Source organism: Hippopotamus amphibius, chromosome X (assembly GCF_030028045.1).
Source record: "Hippopotamus amphibius kiboko isolate mHipAmp2 chromosome X, mHipAmp2.hap2, whole genome shotgun sequence".
NCBI classification, from domain to species: Eukaryota; Metazoa; Chordata; class Mammalia; order Artiodactyla; family Hippopotamidae; genus Hippopotamus; species Hippopotamus amphibius.
In genome coordinates, this window is record NC_080203.1 from 110,430,616 (window position 1) to 110,454,147 (window position 23,532).

The window sequence follows — 23,532 nt, forward strand, 5'->3', positions numbered from 1 at the left end:
CTGGTCTCTACACATTTTTTAAAATAAATTTATTTACTCATTTTATTTACTTATTTATTGGCTACATTGCGTCTTGGTTGCTGCGTGCGGGCTTTCTCTAGTTGCGGTGAGCGGGGGCTACTCTTTGTTGCCATTCATGGGCTTCTCATTGTGGTGGCTTCTCTTATTGTGGAGCATGGGCTCCAGGTGCATGGGCTTCAGTAGTTGTGGTATGTGGGCTCAATAGTTGTGGCTCACAGGCTCTAGAGAGCAGGCTCAGTAGTTGTGGCACACAGGCTTAGTTGCTCCGAGGCATGTGGGATCCTCCCCCACCAGGGCTCAAACCCACGTCCCCTGCATTGGCAGGCAGATTCTTAACCACTGTGCCACCAGGGAAGTCCCCGCATATTTTTTTTAACTTCTAAATATTGAACATGTATAATAGAAAAATTTTATGAAAGTAAGTCCTTCTTGTTTTCAGAGAAGTAGTTTCCCAAATGTAAATTATTCCCATTGCTAGATGTCATGAGCCGCTCAAAAAATTGTATATACTGTACTACCTTGAATACAGTATTTACTTGGCTAACCAATAATATTGTCTAAAATGTAATGAGAAAAAGAGCAGGGTTGATGAGGCCTAGCAATTACAGAAATGGTCTTGCATCACATGAATACCTCCTTTAAGGTACAAACATATAAAAAGTTATATATACCTAGAGCATGAAAATTCTTCTGAGTCATATGATAGTCACTTACTTAATACTAGGGATACCAAAAACTAGTCCAAGAAACAGCATTTACAAAGAGCTAAGTTATCCTGAGATCTTGATAGTATCTCAGATTTCCCCCAGAAACCTCCATAATATTACATGAAGAAGCAAGGTGTACTTAATAACAAACTCGCAAGTCTGAAAGGAAATGTGTCTTTCCCCACAGTCCACACAATAGTGCCTGCTCTTCAGTTACTACGTTATTTTTATGCAAGACTAATATACCTGCCTTCATATTATAAATGTGTGTAGGTTAAAAATTTTTCCATTGAAGTTTTTTACATTGGTTTATATAGCATGCAAGAAAATGGTGTATTACATTCAGTTTCCACATTCTTTTGCTTCAAGCTGGACACATTCATTAATATGAGTGCCAGCCATCATTGCTTATACATTAGGTCAGGACAAAATTACTAGGGGTAAAATTCTGTTACAGTTAAAAGAAATGATTGGGGCTCACTGTTGTAGTTTATCTTTGCATTACAATGTGAATGGTGTTGCCCCAGCAAATGTCATTTCCTTTTGAAATGGGATCTGCTTTTCAGCTCAAGTTCAAGCTGCCTGGAGTGGCAGCATTTAAAAAATAAAAAGATTCCATTTCAGCACATTTCAACATCAGAGGATGGAAAGAGAAAGTGCAAACCTTTAAAAATCTGTTTAGCCTTTGTGTTATTTTGTTAAAATGATAGACTCTGCCCCCTTTAAGGGACTGAGACTGAATATTGAAAATTGTAAAGCAAAAATGCTAGGCAAAACCTAAGGGAAACCGGCATTTGGTTAAACACAACAAATGAACAAGTGCCAAAGAGTTACATTTAAGGGCACCAGCAGTCATTTAGTTACAGGCAATTAACAATAGTCTGTGGAAAGCTCCAGTATGGGCTAAGGGAAAACACATTGATTATTGCTGCAGTAGTAGACTGCTTTCGGAATAAATTGCTTCAATTTAAAACTAGATTTGCTACAAGCATTTTGAGCAATGACTACAATTTTTTCTTATCAAGACAGTTGGACCAAGCAACCCCTTAAAAGAAACAGCTAATTAAAATAAAGCGTATGCCATCCCCTGGTATATTGGATTACACTGCAAATAATAAATGCATTTGGTTTACACTAATCTTGCTGCAATTACCCAGTGTAGTTTGGAATCCTATTTTTTTTTTAATTGGCCTGTACCTGGTGTTATTGTTTGCAAACTCTTTCTGCTAGGTATCTTTAAAGAGGTAAAGATGTTAACAGAGTTAAATCAAAGTTCATATGTAATTTTTTAAAAAATTATTTATTTATTTAGTTTTGCTGGGTCTTAGTTGTGGCATGTGGACTCTTAGTTGTGGCATGCGGGATCTAGTTCCCTGAGCAGGGATGGAACCCAGGCCCCCTGCATTGGGAGCACTGAGTCTTAACCACTGGACCACCAGGGAAGTCCCTATATGTAATTTTGAGCTCTTCGCTTTAAGTATTCATTTTGTATCTCTCTATATTTATATATATAAAATCTTGTTTAAAGTATAACGGAAGATTTTAGGTGGCTTATTCTTATATAGTTCATCCTAAAATTGCTTCATTCTTTATATGAAGTCCTTTGAAATGCTCTGCCCTGATTTATATGCAGTAAAATGCAAGTTTGTGGGGGAAATGTATGATAGACAATATAATGATCCCAGTTTATTCATTAGCCCCACCAAGTACATTTCTTCTTCTCTCATTGTGGTATAAAGAGCTAAACTTTATAAGGATTTATCCATCCACATAAATTCATATGCATATTTATTTCTCTGGAGCAGGATAACTTATTTGTTCCTGGCAGGAAGATAATTATGCTCAGCCTACAAAGATATTCAACTCAATTCTACAATACATCAATGCAATTTAGAAGCAGTTATAATTTTTTTTTGGTAACACATTAAGAAGCTGAATTGCTATTCACATAATAGCAAGAAAATGTTTTCAGAAGCTATAAACTTGTATGTAAAGATAGTAGTTTTGCTCTTGCAAAAGTGCTTTTCGGAACAAGGAAGGGTACATATAATAATAATAGTAATAATAATAATAATAAATGAAAACGGTCTCTGAATTTAACAACTTGATCTGTGTAACCAAACATCTGGGCAAAAGATTACCTTCAAAGTAGTATATTTTGCAGTTTTAGGAAGAGGTTTTCAGCCAAAATATCAAATTAACTTTAACTTACTGCCAATTAAGAATGCAGATATGGTCTTGGCTAGGACCCATTATTAGGGCCTAGTTAGACTAAGCTCCCACAAGCTCACGGATCTGAAATGTTACACATTAATAAACTATTAAAACAAAAAATTAAATGAAAGACTAGATGGAAAAAAAAACCTCATCATTCTTTATACAGTTAGCTAGAGCCTACTCTTGGAACGTCCTTTTTCTCTCCCCAACCAGATAGGAAGGGTGCTAAGTTTTGTTTTATATTTTTTTCTATAAAGTAGGGAATATTCATAAGTGGTATGTATTAAAAGACAATTTAAAATGAGTAATGACAGTAATCAAATAAAACATGAATCTATGAGTTTATATTAATTTTAAACAAATTAATAAAAAGGAATGCTTTCCTTTAGAGCAGAATGCAAATTGGCAAATATAGAAGGAATAATAGAGTTAGAAATCACCATTTTTCTGCCATCTTAATAATAATTGACTCAGGCAAGAATTATCAACAGAAGCTAAAGTTAATGGGTGAAAGACTGGTGAGAAAGGATATTCATACTGTCTTAAAGTACCTTCCTACTGATTATTTATTAATGATTAAGGGAGAAATGGACATCATCTTAAGGAAGTGACCAAAATTAGCATTACCAGTAAAGGGACAAACTGATATCATGTACCTCCTGATGTAATGCATTAAGAAGGCATAATATGCAGTGACAGCGCAAGAATAAAGATGCAGATGTAGAGACGATTTGAGGACATGGGGCGGGGCGGTACAAAGGGGAAGCTGGGACGAAGTGAGACAGTAGCATTGACATGTATACACTACCAAATGTAAAATAGATAGCTAGTGGGAAGCTGCTGCATAACACATGGAGATCAACTTGATGATGGGTGATGACTTAGAGGGCTAGGATAGGGAGGCTGGGAGGGAGTCGCAGGAGGGAGGGGATATGGGGATATATGTATAAATACAGCTGATTCACTCTGTTGTACAGCAAAAACTGGCACAACAGTGTAAAGCAATTATATTCCAATAAAGAGATAAAAAAAATATGATGGAGGGCAGGGGAATTAATACAGCCCTGGGGCAGAGCTCTAAATAAATACTGTTCTCAAAACAAACAAACTCATATATATGGAATCTAAGAAAAAAAAAAGGTACTGATGAACCCAGTGACAGGACAAGAATAAGGATGCAGAGAATGGACTGGAGGACACAGGGTTGGGGGTGGTGGGGGGCGAAGGGGAAGCTGGGATGAAGTGAGAGAGGAGCATAGACATATATATATATATATATATATACTATCAACTATCAAATAGATAGCTAGTGGGAAGTTGCTGTATAACAAAGGGAGATCAACTCAATGATGGGTGACGCCTTGGAGGGCTGGGACGGGGAGGGTGGGGAGAAGTCGCGGGAGGGAGGGGATATGGGGATATGTGTATAAATACAGCTGATTCACTTTGGTGTACCTCATAAGCTGGTACAAGAGTGTAAAGCAATTATATTCCAATAAAGAGCTTAAAAACAAACAAACATACAAAAAAACAGAGAGATCACCAACAAAAAGCAAAAAAAAAAAAGAGAGAGAAAAGCATGAGACTAAATAGACTACCAAAATGACACTTGTTTACAGTATGAGCTGAAACAAAAAGGCAGAGTATCACCTTCTTTGACTTCACTGGGAATGTACCTGTGGGGCAGCTCTGCACATGTCCATGGATGACTGCAAAAGTACCAGGAGTATTGATTTTGGGGTTACAAATAAATTTTAGTGAGTATGCAAATTTGCAAGAAAAAAAAAGAAAAGAAGGCATAATATGATTTATGCAGTATTCCAGCCACATATAAATAAATAAATACCCCCCAAAAGGAGGAAATAACAGGCAAACTCAAACTGAGGGACACGGTATAAAAAATAAAATCTGGTCTCTATTTTTCAAAATTGTCAATGCCATGAAAGACAAAGAAAGGTCGAGGAACAATCCCAGATTAAAAGAGACTAAAAAGACTTGACAACTAAATGGATTGCATAATTCTGGATGGAAAATGTGGTAAAAGGATATTATGGGGATACTCTTTGAAATGTGAATATAGATTATATATATAGCATTCTACCATTTTCAATTTTCCTAAATTTGATAAATATACTCTGGTTTTGTAAGAAAATATCCTTGTTTTTAGAAGATTCATGTTGAAGAATTTAGTCGTTATGTCTGCAATTTACTCTCATGCGGTTCAGCAATAATATGTGTTTCTATACATAGCGTAGCTCTATCTTTTTATTTACCTAGATAAAGAGAGATAAGGCAAATGTGGCAAAATGTTAATAACTGGTGAATCTAGTTGGAAAGGCTATATGGAAATTTATTGTATTATTCTCACAGTCCGTCTGTAATGTCTGCAGGTTTGTTTTTCTTTTTTTCAAAATAAAATGTTAAAAAATATGACAGGTCAAATGGTAAGATCACATATTGCAAGTGATACTGTAGTTAGAGTATATTTTGGATTAAAGTTATTCACAGCTATTCTATTATAATCTGCGCAAAGCCTTCAGTTTAATCTTTCAAAAACATGTCCTCACCTTGGAATTTTCTTCAGTAATTGTTAGCTGATCTACATTGCTCACGGGAAAAAGTTCAAACCCCTTGTGCTGGCATTCAAGGTCCTTCACTCCTTTAATTGAAGCAGCTAATTAACCTCCAGCAGGGATTATCCCTCCAATGTGAATTGAATTTGACATATGTTTTCTCAAATCTGTACCAGCCTAGAACTTCTTTCCATTTATCAAAACGCTACCAATCCTGCAAGGCAAGGCTAAGATCTGTACTTTCAGTGAAACTTTTCCAACTAAAAGCAATTTGTCTCCTTAGAACCTGTATTTTCTGTACCTTTTTTGATGACTTACCATACTGCATTATACCACTTAGTGTTATTCATGGTTTTACATTATGAACAATTCCTTTACCTTGGGACCTGTGCTCTGGCTCTTCTTCTGACTGGGATGTTCCTCCTCCAGATTCTGTCTGCCTCCCACTTTGTTTCCTCAAGTCTTTGCTCATAGAACACCTTCTCAACTCGGTCCACTGACGACTCATTCCAAGTCACAAACCTGTGGCTGTATCCACTTTCCTTTCTCTATTTTTCACTATAGCATTTATCATTATAGAATGTTTAATTTTCTTATTAATACTTTAATTATCTATTGTCTGTCTCCTCCCACTGGAATTTAAATTTCATCAGGGCAAGTTTTGTTTATTTATTTTGTCCATACTTCTTAACTGATTCTATCTGAAGTGCCTTGAAAACCATCTGACACACAGTAGGAGCTCAAGGAATATTTGAATAAATGGATGACTGGATGATTAAAAACAAATGCAATTTTCTAATGAAAAGTTAGATTTTTGTGCATTCCCACTCTAAAATTATAAGAATATCTCTGTGAGCCATTTTTCCAGACAATATGTCTGGAAAGGTTCAAGCAACTGATGAGGTATAATCATTAATATGCAGTCCAGTCTGTTAACTTGATGATAAAACTTCATTCTATAGAAAAATGGTTAACTTCATAGTACCGATTTAAAAGGATTCTTTCATCCATAAATCCAATGACAACATAGATAGTCTTTATAGACTTAAAGAACTAGGAAAGTCTGGATTCACTGGCATTTAGAAATCAATCGTGTATTTTTTTTAAGAATTATTTATTTATTTTTGGCTGGGTTGGGTCTTCATTGCTGCGTGCAGGGGCTAACTCTTCGTTTTGTGGTATGCAGGCTTCTCATTGCGGTGGCTTCTGTTGTTGCAGAGCACAGGCTCTAGGCGTGCAGGTTTCAGTAGTTGTGGCTCGTGGGCTTAGTTGCTCCGTGGCATGTGGGATCTTCCCAGACCAGGGATTGAACCCATGTCCCCCTGCACTGGCAGGTGGATTCTTTACCACTGAGCCACCAGGGAAGTCCCTCATGTATTGTTTTACTTTTTTGATATTATTATTCATTTTTGTTTTTTCACTCATTCATTCACTTTCTTTTTGTTTGTAAGTGCCTTAAATGTACCAGGGGTAGTACTTTAAGTTCTAGTTCTAAAATGACGGATGGAATATATTCCTTGCCTTAAAGAAGCTGATGTGTAGCTGCAGAGTCAGGCATGCGAGGAAATATTTAAAAACAAAATAATAAAAGCTAATATTTATTGTGCACCTAAGTGTCACTCTGCTAGGCCTTTTTTATGGGTGTAAGAAATGCTCTATTATAAGAATAATAACCAAGGACCAGATCAGCAACGCACTCAGGGTGTTTGTGTGCGTGTGAATGTTTGTGTTTCTGTTGGCAGATTTTAGAGACAGGGATCAGACACTGTGAAGCACAGTACAGGACAGTGGTTGCAAAGGAGTTTGGCAAGTAGTTTGGTGTGGAGTACAGGGAAAGCAAGTGTATGGTGTGATGGGTGTTGGTAGGCAAATTCATGCTCTGATTTCTCAGCTAGAATATATTTATTGTTTTGTTTTTCTTTTCCAAGCAGCTAGCATGCACCTTGAAAATATTCGTTTGAAGGATTCATGGTATCAATTAAGTCAGGTTTCTTAAAATTAGGTCAGAAAAATAGGACAATGATTCTCCCTAGTGGAAAACTGACATATATTTTCAAAATGTACCATGTGATATTACTAACACAGACAGAGCTTTACCGCTGAAAACATTTCCCCTTTGGATTCTAAAAGCAATGTTTGAAATAGGTCTATCCAAAGACCATAATGTGGGCTGTACACAGACTATTATGTATTTGCACACAGAAACATACAAAGTATTCAGATGGGGCCTCATTCACCTGAGATCTCACAGACTTAGCATGAGGGGGAGAAACCAGACAAAGGAAGACACTTCTATAATAAACAACTAAATGGGCCTCAGGTGACCAGCTTAGAAGACAGGGCCATTGTATATCAAGGTGTCAAACTTCACTGATGCCTAAAAGAAAATCTCTTAGAAGAAAAAGTATTTGCTTTACCTCTACTAGGAATTTCCATTTCAACATGTCATACAAATAGACAGTCACAGATGGAATGTTACAAAACGTCTCTGGAGAGAAAATTGTCAGTGAAGGTGGCATTGCCATTTTACTCCTTTTTGTTAGGGCTGCAGTGTTTATCCTAAAAGCAATCCTCCACCAGAGGATACATTGTCACAGTTGGAAGAATTTGGTCTTCCACTGGGAATGCTTTGGATTGGCCAAAGAACCCAGAACATCTGGACTGCTTAGATAACCAATAGAAGGAGCCATGTTTTCTACAGAAATACTGAACACATCTAAAACAAAACTGCATGATGATTTATAGTATATTCAGTATATTCAGTTGTTAAAAATCGATTTATAAAATATTCTACACATGTAAAAACGGATTGCATTGCAATATACAAAATGGGATGCTTTGATAAACTTCAGAATTTTGTTATTATTATAATTTTCTTCCTTTAGGATTTTAACATATTTCATAATTATTGAAAGCATTAGAATAAAATGTGTTCAGCAAAAGCTGTTTCTCTCATGAGACAAGTTTCATTCAAAATCTTGATGATTCCACAGAGCTAGAGACTATTAAGGCAAAAACAATTATCAAATTGCATGCTGGATCATTTCCCTCAATGGAAGTAACAGAAAAATCTGCTTCTTATCTCTGTTGAATCTTTTTTGATCATTCTGTTTTCTGAAAACATAAAAATGCTGAGGAAACTAGTGGTAAATTTGCCTTCCTTTCTCATTTTGTAAAAAGATAGTAGTCAAGAATTTATCAACATTTGTTTAAGTTTTTTTTTCTCCCATCAACACTCTATGAAGGAATAGGCATGCTTTGGGAACTATCAATAGCAGAACCTACCATTCCTTGATTCCTCCTAAGGGAACAGTAAAAGGTCCCTTAAGCTACGACAAAGTTGAGAATCAAGTGGGTGGCTCATATGTTTTAGTGCCTTGTGTTGTCAGGACATATGAAAAACCTGTCCTCAGTAATGAATTCTCATTTACCAAAACAGTGATAACACTGCCCTGCTTCACAATGAGCAAGGCATTATCTTATTGTCTCACTCTCTGTACTGATTTTTGGTGTGTGAAAATTAGCTGTGGTCTGAGAAAACGCAGAGGTTAAGGTGTCCCCTAACATGCAGTGTTTTCTAATATAGACAGATATAAAGTGGAAGCAAGAGTACATTCAAGGAAACAGATTTTAATGTACTTTTAAAATGTGGAAATAACTTGATTTTATAGCAAACAGATTAATGGTAGTTTTCCTGTAAGAATTTAAAATTCTTCAGAGACTGTACCAAAATAGATTTATCTTTCCTCACCCTTTTTCCTGACTCTATAAAATATGCTTATTGTAAAAAGTTTGAAAATCATATAACAATAAGAGAAAGAAATTAAAGATCGCATGGAATCACACCGCCCTGAGATAACCATTATTACTACTTCAGTTAAAATTTTTTAATGCATCTCTTTCTAATGTATTAGGTTTCAAGTGAACTTAAAAGAGGCAAGTGACCTATAGCTTTAAATGCTAATACTTCAAAGCTTATATTTTGCCTTTTACTCTGGACAGCTTGGAAAAGAGTTATCCAAGGTGGTTTATAATCTGTGTTTTGCTAAGAGTCCTCATGGTAAACTCTTTAGCCTAATTAACTTTTCATTCACCTGTATATTTACCCAATCATCACTTGTAGATGCCTGGTTCAGCAAGGCAAGTCTAGCAGGAATTATTTAACACCACTAGAGAGTTTTTCTCTATATAAATAATAATCATTTCTTTGCAACAGTTTACAAATATTCCCTGAAAAAGCAGGTTAAAACATAATCCCATTTTAGAGAAAATATGGATTTCAAATTTCATTTAGTCTAATTGCATTGTTTTACAGACAAGGAAACTAAACTGGTATGTGAATAGTTAAAAGTTGACAGACCTTCCTGGTAGTCCAGTGGTTAAGACTCTGGGCTTCCACTGCAGGGGGCTCAGGTTCGATCCCTGGTTGGGGAATTAAGATCCTACATGCCACGTGGCAAGTTGAAAATACATTTTAATATTATCAACTTTTATGGGACTACTGAGTTGCCACTGACATTAGTCTTCACAAGATGATGGCCAATATGGAGTTTTGTTGTGACATCTTTAATGTATTCCTTTTAGCTACTTTCAATAGTGATATATTTAAATAATACACACATATTTGTTCACTTGGGGAGAATTAGGCACTCAAGCAGTTGTGAGTCATTACCTTGAAATGGTGAAATAGTATAAATGAGTTTTCAAGTCATATTCATTTTATATTTCATATTGGAATTAGAATTCCAAACTGATTTAAGTCAGGCAATTTAAGTATCACTCTTTAGGTTTTGATAATGGCCTCTTCCATTTTAGTTTCCATGAATCTGGTACAGGCAGTACTTTTAACTGCTGTCGCATATCTTAAGGAATTACAATTTCTATTCTGCAGTTATAGAAACATCTAAAGGTCTAGGTCAACTTTACAAACACTTACAACTATAAGAAAATTCCTGGGAAAAGCAACTGTTACATTTCGCTTTCACGATCTGCAAAATGAGGTACAATGACTCAAAACTCTGAGAACCTGTAAAATTAGATGAACAGACTAATATATACTGTTAGTCACCAAGGGTTTAATATGTTCTTACAAGATTACTGCACTGTGGCTTAAGGACAACTAGTTAACAAATGAAAAAATGAAGAACAATGACATAAAGAGACTTGCTTTAGGTCACACACAAGTGAAGAGTCAAAAACAAAACACTCTCAAGTAACTGTCCATTTTGTCATCACTGTTCACAACTTTTCAGTCAATCCTAGTTCATACCAAATTCTAATTCATGGTAATGATTCTTGGGTGATCTTTAAAATGACCTTTTTGTGCTTTCTTAAATATGCCACTTGATTTCTTTTTGTGAAGTGCAAATAAAATCTATTTTAATAGCATTTAAATGTCCATTTTTAATTTAGAGAAATCAACCTCCAGATATATCATTCTCAGAGAACACATGCTAAAAATAGTATATGTGCCCTAAAAGTAGAGACAAATAGCTAACATATTTCTTACAGATGGCAAATATAATTCTCAACACTAAAATCTAATACAAGTTTCCATAGTAATTTATTGGAAATCGACACATTTTTCCCTACTATATGACCTGAGAGAGTAGTTAGCCTTTTTTTATGTGTCACGTCTAATTTCTCACTTTACTAACCTGGTTGTCAAAGTTCGACATACAGGGAACTGCTTATTAAAAGTTATACCTTGCATTTTTGACCCAGTTGTGCCATTTCTCAACTGAGTGCAGGAATTCACAGCCATAAAAATGCACAGCCATCTCCCTCTCCCCAACAATGCTGCTTTAATGCCCCCAGGATGGTGACAGACATCCCTCTGGAGAACAGTGGCTCAACTACTAAGGACAACTAACTCAGTGTCTTGCCCAGAGCTGGCACTTAATATGTATTTAGTGAATGGGAATGATTTACTGCTTTCTCATACAACAGCATTATGTGAATCATCTTTAACCAGCAGTGAAGTAGGACTTTGAGCAGGATACGAAAAATTGTCAGTCAATAGGTTGTTTTGATCTAGGAATAAGAACATTAAGGTGATTCTGAGAAGTAAAAGTGAGTGCTGTAATGGTGGGTAGTGGCCATGGATATGCTATTTTGTTTGTGATCTCTGATCACATATGTGGAATTGTGCTCTGTGTGTACCCAATGACATCTGTGGGCTTCTTGTAAATATCTTAAACTAAATTATTTTTTTAAAACTGCCTGTGCGTCACTTTCCAAGATAAAAATCTGAGTTCCAGGGGATTTCCTCTGCTCTCACTGTAGGTTTACTTGTGTTTTTATAACCTCCTTAGATGCTAGACAGATGCCTGTGAAAAATGATTTGAACTTTTGAACACGTAGGAACTGTTTATCCAGGTTCTGTTACTGTGTTTTTTCTTTGCCTGTTTTGCAATCATATCACTGACCAATAAGACGTGGAGGTTCAATTTTCATAGTGTGTCTGCCCTTCCTTACTACGCATAATTGAGATTTAGCTGAATACAAGTGTTTAAAACAGGAAATTAGCAGTATTTACTGCCCATCATATATCTTGCTCCTCCTTGGTAATTGCTATTTGCATAGGCTGAAATACATGTATATATCCATATATAGGTTGTTGAGACATTCCTAAGTGGATTTCCTTTTTAAAAAGAGATTTGGAGGAACTGTGTCCAATAATGGAGGCCCTCTTCATTTAAGAGGTTAATTATTTAATACTTGAAGAGAGTGCTCTCTCAGACATCTGAGTAGCAAATGTGTTCTATAAAGCGCAATTTCATTGAATACATGAGGCAAGTAACCTCATTAAGACTAGATGTGATGGCAATGCACAAATGTTCAAATAGGTTGAAAGTCGTTGACCATGTAAGAAGAATGAGGCAATTAGTTAGAATTAGTCCCATTGACTGGCTATACCCCTCTTTCATTCCTCTGTCATGGCAACAGTGACCTCAAGAGATCTAGTTGCTTTTTACCTATTAGATTCTACCGAGTTTATTAGAGTACCTATTGTCTAGGCAAAGACCTTTGTATGCCAGCTGTGGTCCACAGAGCAGCAGCAGCAGCATCAGTAAGAAACTTGTTTGAAATTCAAATCTTGAGTTCATCTCAGACTAATGAGCTTTTGTTTTGCTTTGTTTTGTTTTTTGCCGCGCTGCGTGGCACGTGGGATCTTAGTTCCCTGACCAGGGATTGAGCCTGTGTGCCCTGCACTGGAAGCGTAGAATCTTAACCGCTGGACCACCAGGGCAGTCCCAGACTAGTGATTTTGAATCACTTTGTAATAAACTTCCTACATGGTTTCTGTGTACTGTGAAGATTGCGACAACAACAGAAGACTGTAAAGCACTGCTCTAGGGACTTCTGGTTGACCCTCCAAGAGTGGTGTAGGGAAGCAAATTTTGCCACCCCAGAATGTGTCTCTTTGGTATGAGGATCAACTCAGTCTGATTATTTTTAAGAACTGGAAACTCAGGAAGTTTTCCTTGTTACATCTGTCTTAGTTGCCTAAAATAATTTAAATAAAAGGCCTGTTCCCAGAATAGAGCTATCACCAGAGATATCTGCAAAGAACATGGGCGAGGTGTGGTGGGGGAAACTAGCTTGCCTTTATGACCAGTGGGAATATTCTCTCTGGTGTGCACATTACAGATAGGGTTATTTTTATATCTCTAGATGATAATGCCATAATTAGTTTGTAAAAGAGCTCTATTTACTCAGCTTAAAGTAAGCGCTTATATAAATTATTCCTAAATGTAATAGGAACTAACCCAAATGTCTTTCAAGTTTATGTGATGTAGGATCTTTAGTAATCTTTGGTAAATAAAAGCAAATTTAAAGTTACTGGTTTAGGAACTTCCTAGGTGGCGCAGTGGTTAAGAATCTGCCTGCCAATGCAGGGGACCCGGGTTTGATCTCTGCCCCAGGAAGATCCCACATGCCTCACAGCAACTAAGCCCTTGCACCACAACTATTGAGCCTGTGCTCTAGAGCCTGTGAGCCACAACTATTGAGCTCGTGTGCCGGAACTACTGAAGCCTGCGCATCTAGAGCCTGTGCTCTGTAACAAGAGAAGCCACTGCAATGAGGAGCCTGGGCACCACAATGAAGAGTGCCCCCTCTCACTGCAACTAGAGAAAGACCCCATGCAGCAAAGAAGACCCAACACAGCCAATAAATAAATAAATAAATAAAGTAAATAACTAAATAAATATATTTACTGGTTTAATTAAAACAGGTATATCTTTAGAGTTATCAGCATTCAGTATAATACTTTTATTCTATCTAGGTTTACTAAAAGTCAAATAAGTTCATGTTATCCATATTAAAAAATTTGTCAACAAGTAAAATAACTTAAGATGGCTAACTGCTTTAATGTTTCATAAAATCTTCAGGGGTAATCTAAGTGCAATTATTAAAAACAAATGTATTAAACAGATGTAAATGAGATAAGAGTTTTGAGGTGAACTTTTTAAAACAACTTTTTAAGTAGCTTCCCAAACCTTCTTAGGACTTACATCCTTAGGGTTTTGCTAGATCAAATTAAGTGATGGAAATTTATTAGATATCTAGATTATTTCCAAATAAGATAGAAAACTAAAACATTAATTACTGAACATAGTCTTATCTACTTTTGACTTCCCATTGCGGAGAAGCTAAAGATGAATTTCAGTCTTTTAGTAACCATGTCTTGTGCCACATTGAAAGACTGCAGAATTTAAAACAGCACATATTTCTAGAAATTATAAAAGGTATTTATAGGTACAACATTGTAAATCAACTATACCTCAATAAAAAAATAGAAAAAAAAGAGCTGAAATTAAAAAAAAAAGATATTTATAAATTCTCCACACCACAAAATGCTAATTAACAATTATTTACTTCTTTATTTTCACTAGAAATTAAGGTTTCTAATTAATACATGTGATTAAGGATACTAGAGATAATAAGGGAAACAATTCTGTATGCAAGGAAAGTAAAATGTACTTTGGGGTAAGAAAAGGCCTAAGGTACAGAGATGCATTTTTTGTTGAGAGAAATAAAGGTGATTTTTGTTCTAGAGCTGATTATTTCAAACTGGGAAAGAGAACAGGGGCAAATTAAAGTGGACATAGACAGCTGTAGAAGTTTTGTGAAAAAGGGATCTTGGGAAAGAAATTTTAAGTGTGATCAAGCTGGTTCAGATTAGAATAAATTTAATCATGTGAATGAATTTCAGTATCAAAGATACACTCATACAACATTAGAATTTGGTTTTTCTCTACGTTAAAAGGACAAAGCCTTTTTCTTTTTTAAGATTATTGGTCTGCTCTTAATAAGCAATTGTAAACAAAGATTTTCTTTATCATTAATGCCATCTTCAAATATTACAAGAGCTAAGTTTTTTCACAACTATTTAACTTTCTGTATTTGCCTGTGAAGTCTTTGCCATTTTGATTAAATGGATAACTAAGTATTGTTTCCTAGTGACCTATGATCCTATTTCACCAAGTATTTTTAAATTTTTTTGATATTTTTGAAAAACTTCCCCAAATCAAATTCTAATGAAGTCTTATTGACCCGGAAATAACTTGGGGGTTTTCCAAAAGGACCCTGGAATACCTCAAAATATTTGCTTTCTCCTTTATAAAAGAGAGATATTAAACTAATGAGGCTAATTGAGCATGCTAAATTATATGGGAAGCATAGTCAAATAAGTGATGATAAATGTTCTTAGATTATATTATTTGGATAAATGTTATTAATATAAATGCTCTAGAAATTATATAAAATTCCTAAAATTCAGATATGTCCTGGTACAATGTTATTAGCCATTATTCTAGTTATTATCTTAAAGTTTTATGCACCATAGAAATAACCAAATTTCCTTTTCAATTGCATTATAATGAATCAGATCTTTAACCATGCCATTTTAAATTTTTGTCATTTATAGACAATTATTGTTTTACTCTGATGCTTTTGCAAACAAAACAAAACAAAAATATGTTCAGGAAGATCCACAAAAAGGACTTTTTGACAATATATATTTCTGATAACTTTCAGATGATGCCACTGAATTGGGTAAGAAATGACATTAATCGAAAAACTGATGGCTTCACAAAACTGCTAACAAAATGCAAGAGCAACAAGAATTAATCACATGGGCCTGAATAAACTGATGAATATGATTATAATTTTATGACGTTTTTGTCTGAAATATAACTACCTTTTTAATCTTTGTCTTTCAGATATAAGAAAACCTTTAATCTTACACTATGACTTACAGTAATTCGGTGAATTATATTTTACAAGCAGAATTGAAACATTTATATTTTTCTCCCTACCTGATCCCTCCAGAATTCAGAAACTCATGGTGAATACTCTTCTTTTCAGGGAGTTATAGTTACGTTTACATAAGTTCAATAAGAATCTGTGCTCCTTGGAACAGGACACAATTGGAAACTTGTCATATTACCGAGGTTTTGACTGGAATGTCCTATTTGAGAGAGACCTGTACAGACTCAGATATGACCAGACAGCTTTAAGGAACTAAGGTTGACTTTATGGAGCCAACAAAGCCCTTTAGAAAAACAGCCTGGCACCTTGCTTACAGGGTTCCCAGCAGCCTTACCAGGGGAGTAAGGAAGGTCGCTTCCTGGCAGGCGCAGGAACCTCAGGATGTTTAGGGCACCTCAAAAAGAGGGGCATTCACCCAAAGCTATAGGTATTACAAGCGAGCATGACGGCAAGTCTTTGGCTGGGCTTCCTCGACTCGAGAGGCATTTAAAAGTTCAATCTGGAGATTCCTTAATGAACTTTAACCATCCCATATATCAATCACACTTATGTGATGCTGTACAAGTTGAAGATATAAGAGAGAAGTACATGTTAAAGATATTTGTTAAGAAGTTAACATTTAGCTAGGAAAACAAAAAAATTAAAGTACTTCCAGTGACTATGCCCATATATAAATTAAATACTAAGAGCTTTGGCCCACATGATTAGTTCAACAGGAATGATAAAAACTGAAGGGTTTGTCATTCTTGGCTCTCAATATTGGCTTTATCCAAGATCATTCTCTTGTTATTTATTAATTGAGAAATAAGCTAATCATCAGCTAAGAGTGGTCCTTTTCTTTCCTAACAAAGATGCTGCTAGGATATTCCAATTCACACTCAGGAAAACTGAATACCCAAAATGACTGAAAGGCAAAACTATGCTACATAACAAATATCCATGCTGTAGCTGATCAAGAAAAACTGGGATCAACAGACCTTTGAAAAGATATTCCACTGTTGAGGCAAAAATAACTTGGAGTTAACCTTACTTAAATCATATATTGTATATCTGAGGAAATAGCTCAAAAGTTTAGTTTTCACACCTGTAATTTTGATGGCAGTCAAATAACCTTGTTGGAATATCCATATCAAGAAACTCAAAGGTACAAAATCACTAGTACCAGACAATTTGTGCTCTTGGCATTCATAATAGCCTCCAATGTGGTTTTTATTTGTGTCTTTGTTTTTCTGTTAGTTACCACGAAGAAAAAAATTGAGGTCAGCTTAAATGTCTTACATAATTGAGGAGCAGAGACACAAGAAAAATATTACATGATAGAATAAAACTTTGACTGCAAAATGTCAGATCTTATCCAAAGAACTGTTAAACCTGATGGCTCTGATTTGCAGATGCTGCAGCAACATAAGTAAAGTTGTTTAATATTTTGGCATTGCATAAGCAAAGAAGAGGGACAGAATATACCCTCCCAAAATATGCCTCTTTGGCATAAAGATTATTTAAGGCTGATTATTTTTAAGAAACAGCAGACACAAGAGAAGCTCTAAAACCCAAATCTTTGTGAGAGATATTTACATTTATAAAAGAAATCTTCACTTATAAGGGTGTTTCCCTTGCTGTTACCAGGAAGAGGATGACTCTAAATCTCTAGAAACTCATCAATGGAGAAGGCAGAGAATTAAATCTGCAGAACCATGCCCATATTTACTGTGCTTTTCCTGGAAACCTCCCATAACTGGCCTTCCCCTGTTCCCCAACATCTTCTTCTGTCTTTAGCTGCAGATGGTATTTAAAGTGCTGGCTTGGACCGCTTCAGGGAGTTACTCAGTTTTCCTGGATATCTCCCATGTATACAGGAGGAGTATCTGTTATTAAATTTATGTTTGTTTTTCTCCTGTTAATCTGTCTTTTATTACACAGTGTGTTTCAGCCAAGAACCTAGAAGGGTAGAGGGAAAATTATTTATCCTCCCCCACAGCAATGACTCAGTAAAAGTGACTCTTCTGTGGATGCCTACTCAGTTTTTAATGGGTGATGGTCTTTTAGGGAGATGCAGCCACATAAAGAGGTAGGAGGTTTTGATTCCGGGAAAAGTTTGGCTTTTCCATATTCTGAAATCAAGGGTCAGTGATGTCAAAGGATGAGCCCTGAGAGAGCTTTAAACAGTTTTATGGTTTTACTGTATCTTTCAGCGAATAAATGCACTAAGTCAATACTAACAAAGATAGGGGCACATATTACAAAAATGATTCATTATAAGAAGGGATAAGGAGTCCACTGGGTGTAAATTCATCTGGCTTTAAAACAATGCATCCTAAATGATGTGCATGTTAATTATATTACTATAGATATTCCAAGGACTAGGGAGTTTATAGAGAAGTCTAATTCCCATTGATTACACTCTTTTTAATAAGAGTGGGGGGGAAGGGGGGGTGGGAGGGAGGGACAGAGAGAGGGAGGCTGTGCATGCAAGAATTAAAATGGATTTATCATTATTAACTACTGCTAGTGTCTGAGATAGATACTTTGCCAGTTCTCCAACTACTTCATGATGAATGAATTGCCATATTATCGTAATCGATATATCTAAACATAACCATTCACAACAGGACTGTTAAAGAACATTCCCTTAATGTGACAGTTTCAAAGCCAAACATTCCCTAGAAGCACAATCCTATCAATACATTAGAAATGCTTAATATCAATGTAATTTAAAAAGCACATGATGGCATTTCAAATTATATTGGTTCTTATTTCCTGTTCATTTAATTTTATGAGTGCCAGACACATAGTAGGTTCTTAACAATTACCATTAAATGCATGAATAAACTAATGAAGATCTTCAGGACGGCACATTCAAACTAAAGTAAATCTGTTATAAAGAAAAATATAGAATCAACGGAACAAAATTGCTAGAGCTAAAGCTGACCATTTTAATGAAAGATAAATTAGATTTGAGGGAATTTTTAATGGAACATGTTATTGCTGCATCCTAACTTCCCCAGAATATTATGTAGTTGGAGTAGAAAAGTCATGTAATAGCTGTTAACATTTACTAGGTGATAAATATGTGTCAGATATTGTGATACATATTGATATATATTAGCTTATTAAATCCTCATAGCTGCTCTATATGGAAGGTATTATTATTCCCATTTTATACAAGAGAAATTTGAGGCTTACAGAGAGTAAGGGATTTGTCCAAGATAGCACAGCTAATAAGCAGAGAGTAGGTTTTATACAGAAAGCCTTGCTCCAGAGTCCATACCCTTGAACATTAAACTACTGTGCTCCAGAGAGTAAACATGTCCACACTGTAAGGTCATCCAGAATTAGAGTATGGGTGAAAAATTCAGAGAATGAATAAGAAATTTAGGACTGCCTGATGGGTGCAAGAGGGGCTATGCCAAAGGCCAAAGGCACAGTGCTGCTGGGTGTCCATCTGCAGAATCGTTTGTGTTAGAGAAATGGAAAACATAAAAATGAAAGGAAAATAAAAGGTCGGGGTTCTGGAGGGAAACTGAAGGTCAGTGTTTGACACGTGGTTGAATCGGGTAGCAGTGATTAGGAACCTAAACAAAGGCATCTGGGTAAAAGATTCAGAGATTTCTATATGGAATTCAATTCAACAGGCGATGGTGGACACAGGAAATAACACAGTAGTGAATGTTGGCCTACTCTTTGTTTTGGTTCTTTTCGGAACAAGGATCTAACTCTCAAGCTTGTCAGCCCAGGGACCAGAGTGAGGAATAAGGGGCAGGGCAGTCATACACTAATATGGCCCCATGGCCCTTTGTTTCGTATAACCTAGTTCTCTGTATAGCATGTGACATGATCCTTACAGTCCAAGTACCTTCCCTGGCTGCAGGAATCAACAACTCTGAACATTTTCAAGCAAGGGTTTTCCATGGTCAAATTTCCTAGTCAATTTTTAGCCGGTTTTTGTGGGATTAAGATTTTTTTAAGAGAAAAGGCTGGCCCAGAATCTATCATAGCTCAATCCTAGCTAGGATCCTACCCTAGCTCATTAAATCCTATTTATTGTAGTATCCTCTTGGCATTAAGGAAGATTCATTTAATACATGCGAGTGATATCTCAAAGAATCCATACCACCCATTGGAGGGCTCTGACATCATTTTTGTCATGTCAACAATACTGAACTAAAGGCAACAGTGGAGGGAAAAATGCTTAAGTTACTTTGGCGAAGGTATGTCCTGGCAAGTTTACTTGTCAGAAGAGCGGACAATTACTGACTTGTAAGATCTGTATTCATCAAATGCTTTAACATACCTCTCTATAGAGGTTTTATAAAGACTTTGAAGGCCTGTAAGATAATTAAGGGATTTATGAGTCAATGGCAGAACAATATGTTATAGTGACAGCTTCCGGTTCTTCTCTGAGCTTCAGGCTCCTGAGCAATACAGTAACTCATCTGGTCATTACATAATTGCTAGTATGACAGCAATTTAACTTTTCCAGGGACCCTATGATCAAAGACCCAAATGATCAGTTTACATGTGCTGTGCCTTGACCTTCTGAACCTTTCAGGGCTGGGGAACTTGCAGTTATTCCATCTGTTAACCAGAGTCCTTTGTTTTTCCCCATAGATGGTTGGGATACATCATTCCATCTGATTATAAGCCTCTCAAGGGCAGGAGATGACATGCATCACTGCCACTGTGAATTCATGACTTATTTGCTGCAGCTCCCTTAAAAGGAAGGTGAACACTAACTTTAAGAGGGACTTTTGGAGTACATGACCTTGAAGAACTCTTTTTGGCTTCTTAATGCTTTTATTTTACTAAGAATAAAACGCCGTTGGCATAAATACATATTTGAAAAACACTGTGGAAGATCTAAGTATTGAAGAGTGCTCTAACATCATCCACTACTTTCTTCTTCACGTTCAGGGAATTAGACAGTACTGGAAAAAATTTTTCAAACAATTTCCTTGATTCCTCGGTCATTTATTGTTGTAGTACTGGAAGCTTCTGTAGCTATGGGCAACTTAACCTTAGGCCACATATGCTAAAAATAGCCTGGGGGTGTTTGACCCTTCCTGGCTGTGTGCCTATCTGCTAGAAGAGAGCTTTAATAGTTGTATCCTCCTTGGAAACAATCCAGCTTCCTTCCTCTCTCCTTATGATCTCTACTTTAACTGTCACTCCTGCTTTGTCTTAAAAAGAAATATATGTTGTTCAAGTCAACACATTTTTAAAACAGCCTCACAGTCTTTTATTTTTATTTTTACTTTTTTTTATTTTATTGGCTCTGTTGGGTCTTTTTTGCTGTGCACAGGCTTTCTTTTTAGTTGCGGTGAGTGGGGGCTACTCTTCGTTGTGGTGCGCGGGCTCCTCATTGCCGTGGCTTCTCTTGTTGTGGAGCACGGGCTCTAGACACGTGGGCTTCAGTAGTTGCAGCACATGGGCTCAACAGTTGTGGCTCATGGGCTCTAAAGCGCAGGCTCAATAGTTGTGGCATATGGGCTTAGTTGCTCCGCGGCATGTGGGATCTTCCTGGAGCAAGGATCAAACCCGTGTCCCCCACATTGGCAGGTGGATTCTCAACCATTGCGCCACCTAGGAAGCCCTCAAGTCAACAGATTTTTATATGTGCCCTGTATCTTTTCCCTACTATCTCCCTTCTTGAGGAATAATTTAGACTTTTCAATCTTTAATTCAAGAGAGTGACCAGAATGGTGAAAGTATTTTATCCACATAAAAGAAGAATGAGTAAAAGGAACTAAAGAAGTTGAACCTAGGGAAGTGAAGGCCCAGAAGGATTATGGTGACTGTCATCAAGCTTTTGAAGGGCTATTTTGGGAAAGAGAGATTAAAAGTGGGGTCAAGGGGTAGACAGACAGTGAACTAGGAATACTTTCTAATAGCTAGGTTTTTCCAGAGATAGAATTGGCTTCCTTGAGGAGGAACGTGATCCAGTATAAGCTGACAGATCAACAGGGAAGATGTTACGGAGTCGTTCAATTACACAGCATTTAAGTTGCCTTCCAACCCTGAGAAACTATTTCTGTCCTTTCATATGTATAATATTTCTACAATAAATCCCTCTGTTGACTGATGATACATGTTAAGCTAGAGAAACAATCAATCATATTGGTTACGAAGTGCTGCTTACCTTTTCCCTCTATTAACATCCCCCCAAAAGTGAACTATTTTAATATGATAGTCACCTTGACAACAGAGGTATCTGTTTTAATAGCTTTCAGTAACATTATTCAAAGGGAATCTACTGTCCAATAAAGTGAGGGGAACAGTCTTTGGCATTCTCTTTCTTTTCCAACCTCAAAGAGTTTAGGATTAAACATGTGCTTTGAAATTGAAATCACTGTAAAGTTGCTGAGTAAGAGAACATCAAGAAAGTTTTCACTTAGCATAATGTAGAAAAAATATATTTTTCTCTTGTGATGTAAATGAAAAATTTCACCAACTAAAAGACATTGCTCAAATTTTACAATCGTCTATAATTTCAAATAATTCAATACATATATTTTAACCCTGCGTGTAAGGTTTTAGATTGCTATGGAATCAGATTCAGTGAAGCAGATATTACGCTCAACCAAAGCATATCTTAGAATTGCTATTCATCAATAATAATTGAAAAATAATTCACTAGTGAATTATTATTAATCATGGGAGGATATTACACATGTAAAAGTTATCCAAGGAAGAATAAAACGTCAAAAAGTACTATAATGGGGAATCCATTGGACATAATTCTTACATTCGAGGAACAACTTCTAATAAGGAGCACAATCTTTGACTTAAAACTATCCTGGTTATTTTTAATTGGTTTGCCTATTTCTAATAATAATAAATAGCATCCAACTTCCTGTGTACTTTCTGTGTACAGGCTCCCTGCCAAGCTCTTCACACTTACTGTCTTCTTTCATCCTTAAAACACACTGAAGAGTTGATACTATTATTTTCCCCACTCCATATTATCAGGGAACTGAAGCTAAGGAAGTCAGATATCATTCCTAAGGTTATATAGTTGGTATTAAAACAGAGCAAGGAATTTAATTTGACTCTAGTGCCTGAGCTGGTCACTGTGTTATCTGCTTTGATAGGCCTAATGTAATTGTTTTATTTAGGATAAATTTATGTAAAAAAACCAAAATTAAAAAATTTTTTGCTTCCCAATTATTTCCCTTCCATTAAAGGTTGGTCAACCACTAAAGCTTAGAAGGTTATACTCACCCCGTTTGTGAAGGAGAACACTGGCATGCCGACGTCCATTTCCATTTTCCACATAACAGGAATAATTTCCCAAGTCACCTTCTTCTACAGAGTCCACAATTAATGAGATGGAAACTTCCTGTTCCCCTAGATGTTCCTTGAGGATTCTAAAATATAAAGCAAAACGAAACAAAAAAACCCCACACAAACATACACATACATGAAAAAGAAAAACATTTAGATGAATCTGAATCTGATATGGAAAAAAACCTACAGCATCTGTGCTTCAAATTTGGTCATGGATTGATGCTATCTTAATTAAATTATATCATGCCCTTTTCTTCTTCACTTCTAATAAGGAAGCTTGTCTTTGTAGATGCTAATGAAGTTGCAGTTAATTATATCTCTTAGCAGGACAATCACACTGTCATAAAGAGGTGAGAGAGACCTTGAAGAAAAGTTTACAAATTGCTTTCCCCTTAAGAAGAAATATGATGTAAGGGTGAGATAAGAAATTCTAATGTTTTAGGCTGGAGGAT

At 36.1% G+C, this 23,532-nt stretch overlaps 1 protein-coding gene across 1 annotated transcript in view; it reads right to left on the reverse strand.

The window, feature by feature from the left end:
- The window catches only part of IL1RAPL1 (interleukin 1 receptor accessory protein like 1), a 626,403-nt gene that overhangs the window by 22,968 nt on the left and 579,903 nt on the right, over nucleotides 1-23,532 (reverse strand). The window contains exon 8 of the mRNA XM_057717680.1: nucleotides 23,015-23,160. Coding sequence (XP_057573663.1) covers nucleotides 23,015-23,160 — 146 coding nt within the window. The remainder of the gene's footprint in view (nucleotides 1-23,014; nucleotides 23,161-23,532) is intronic.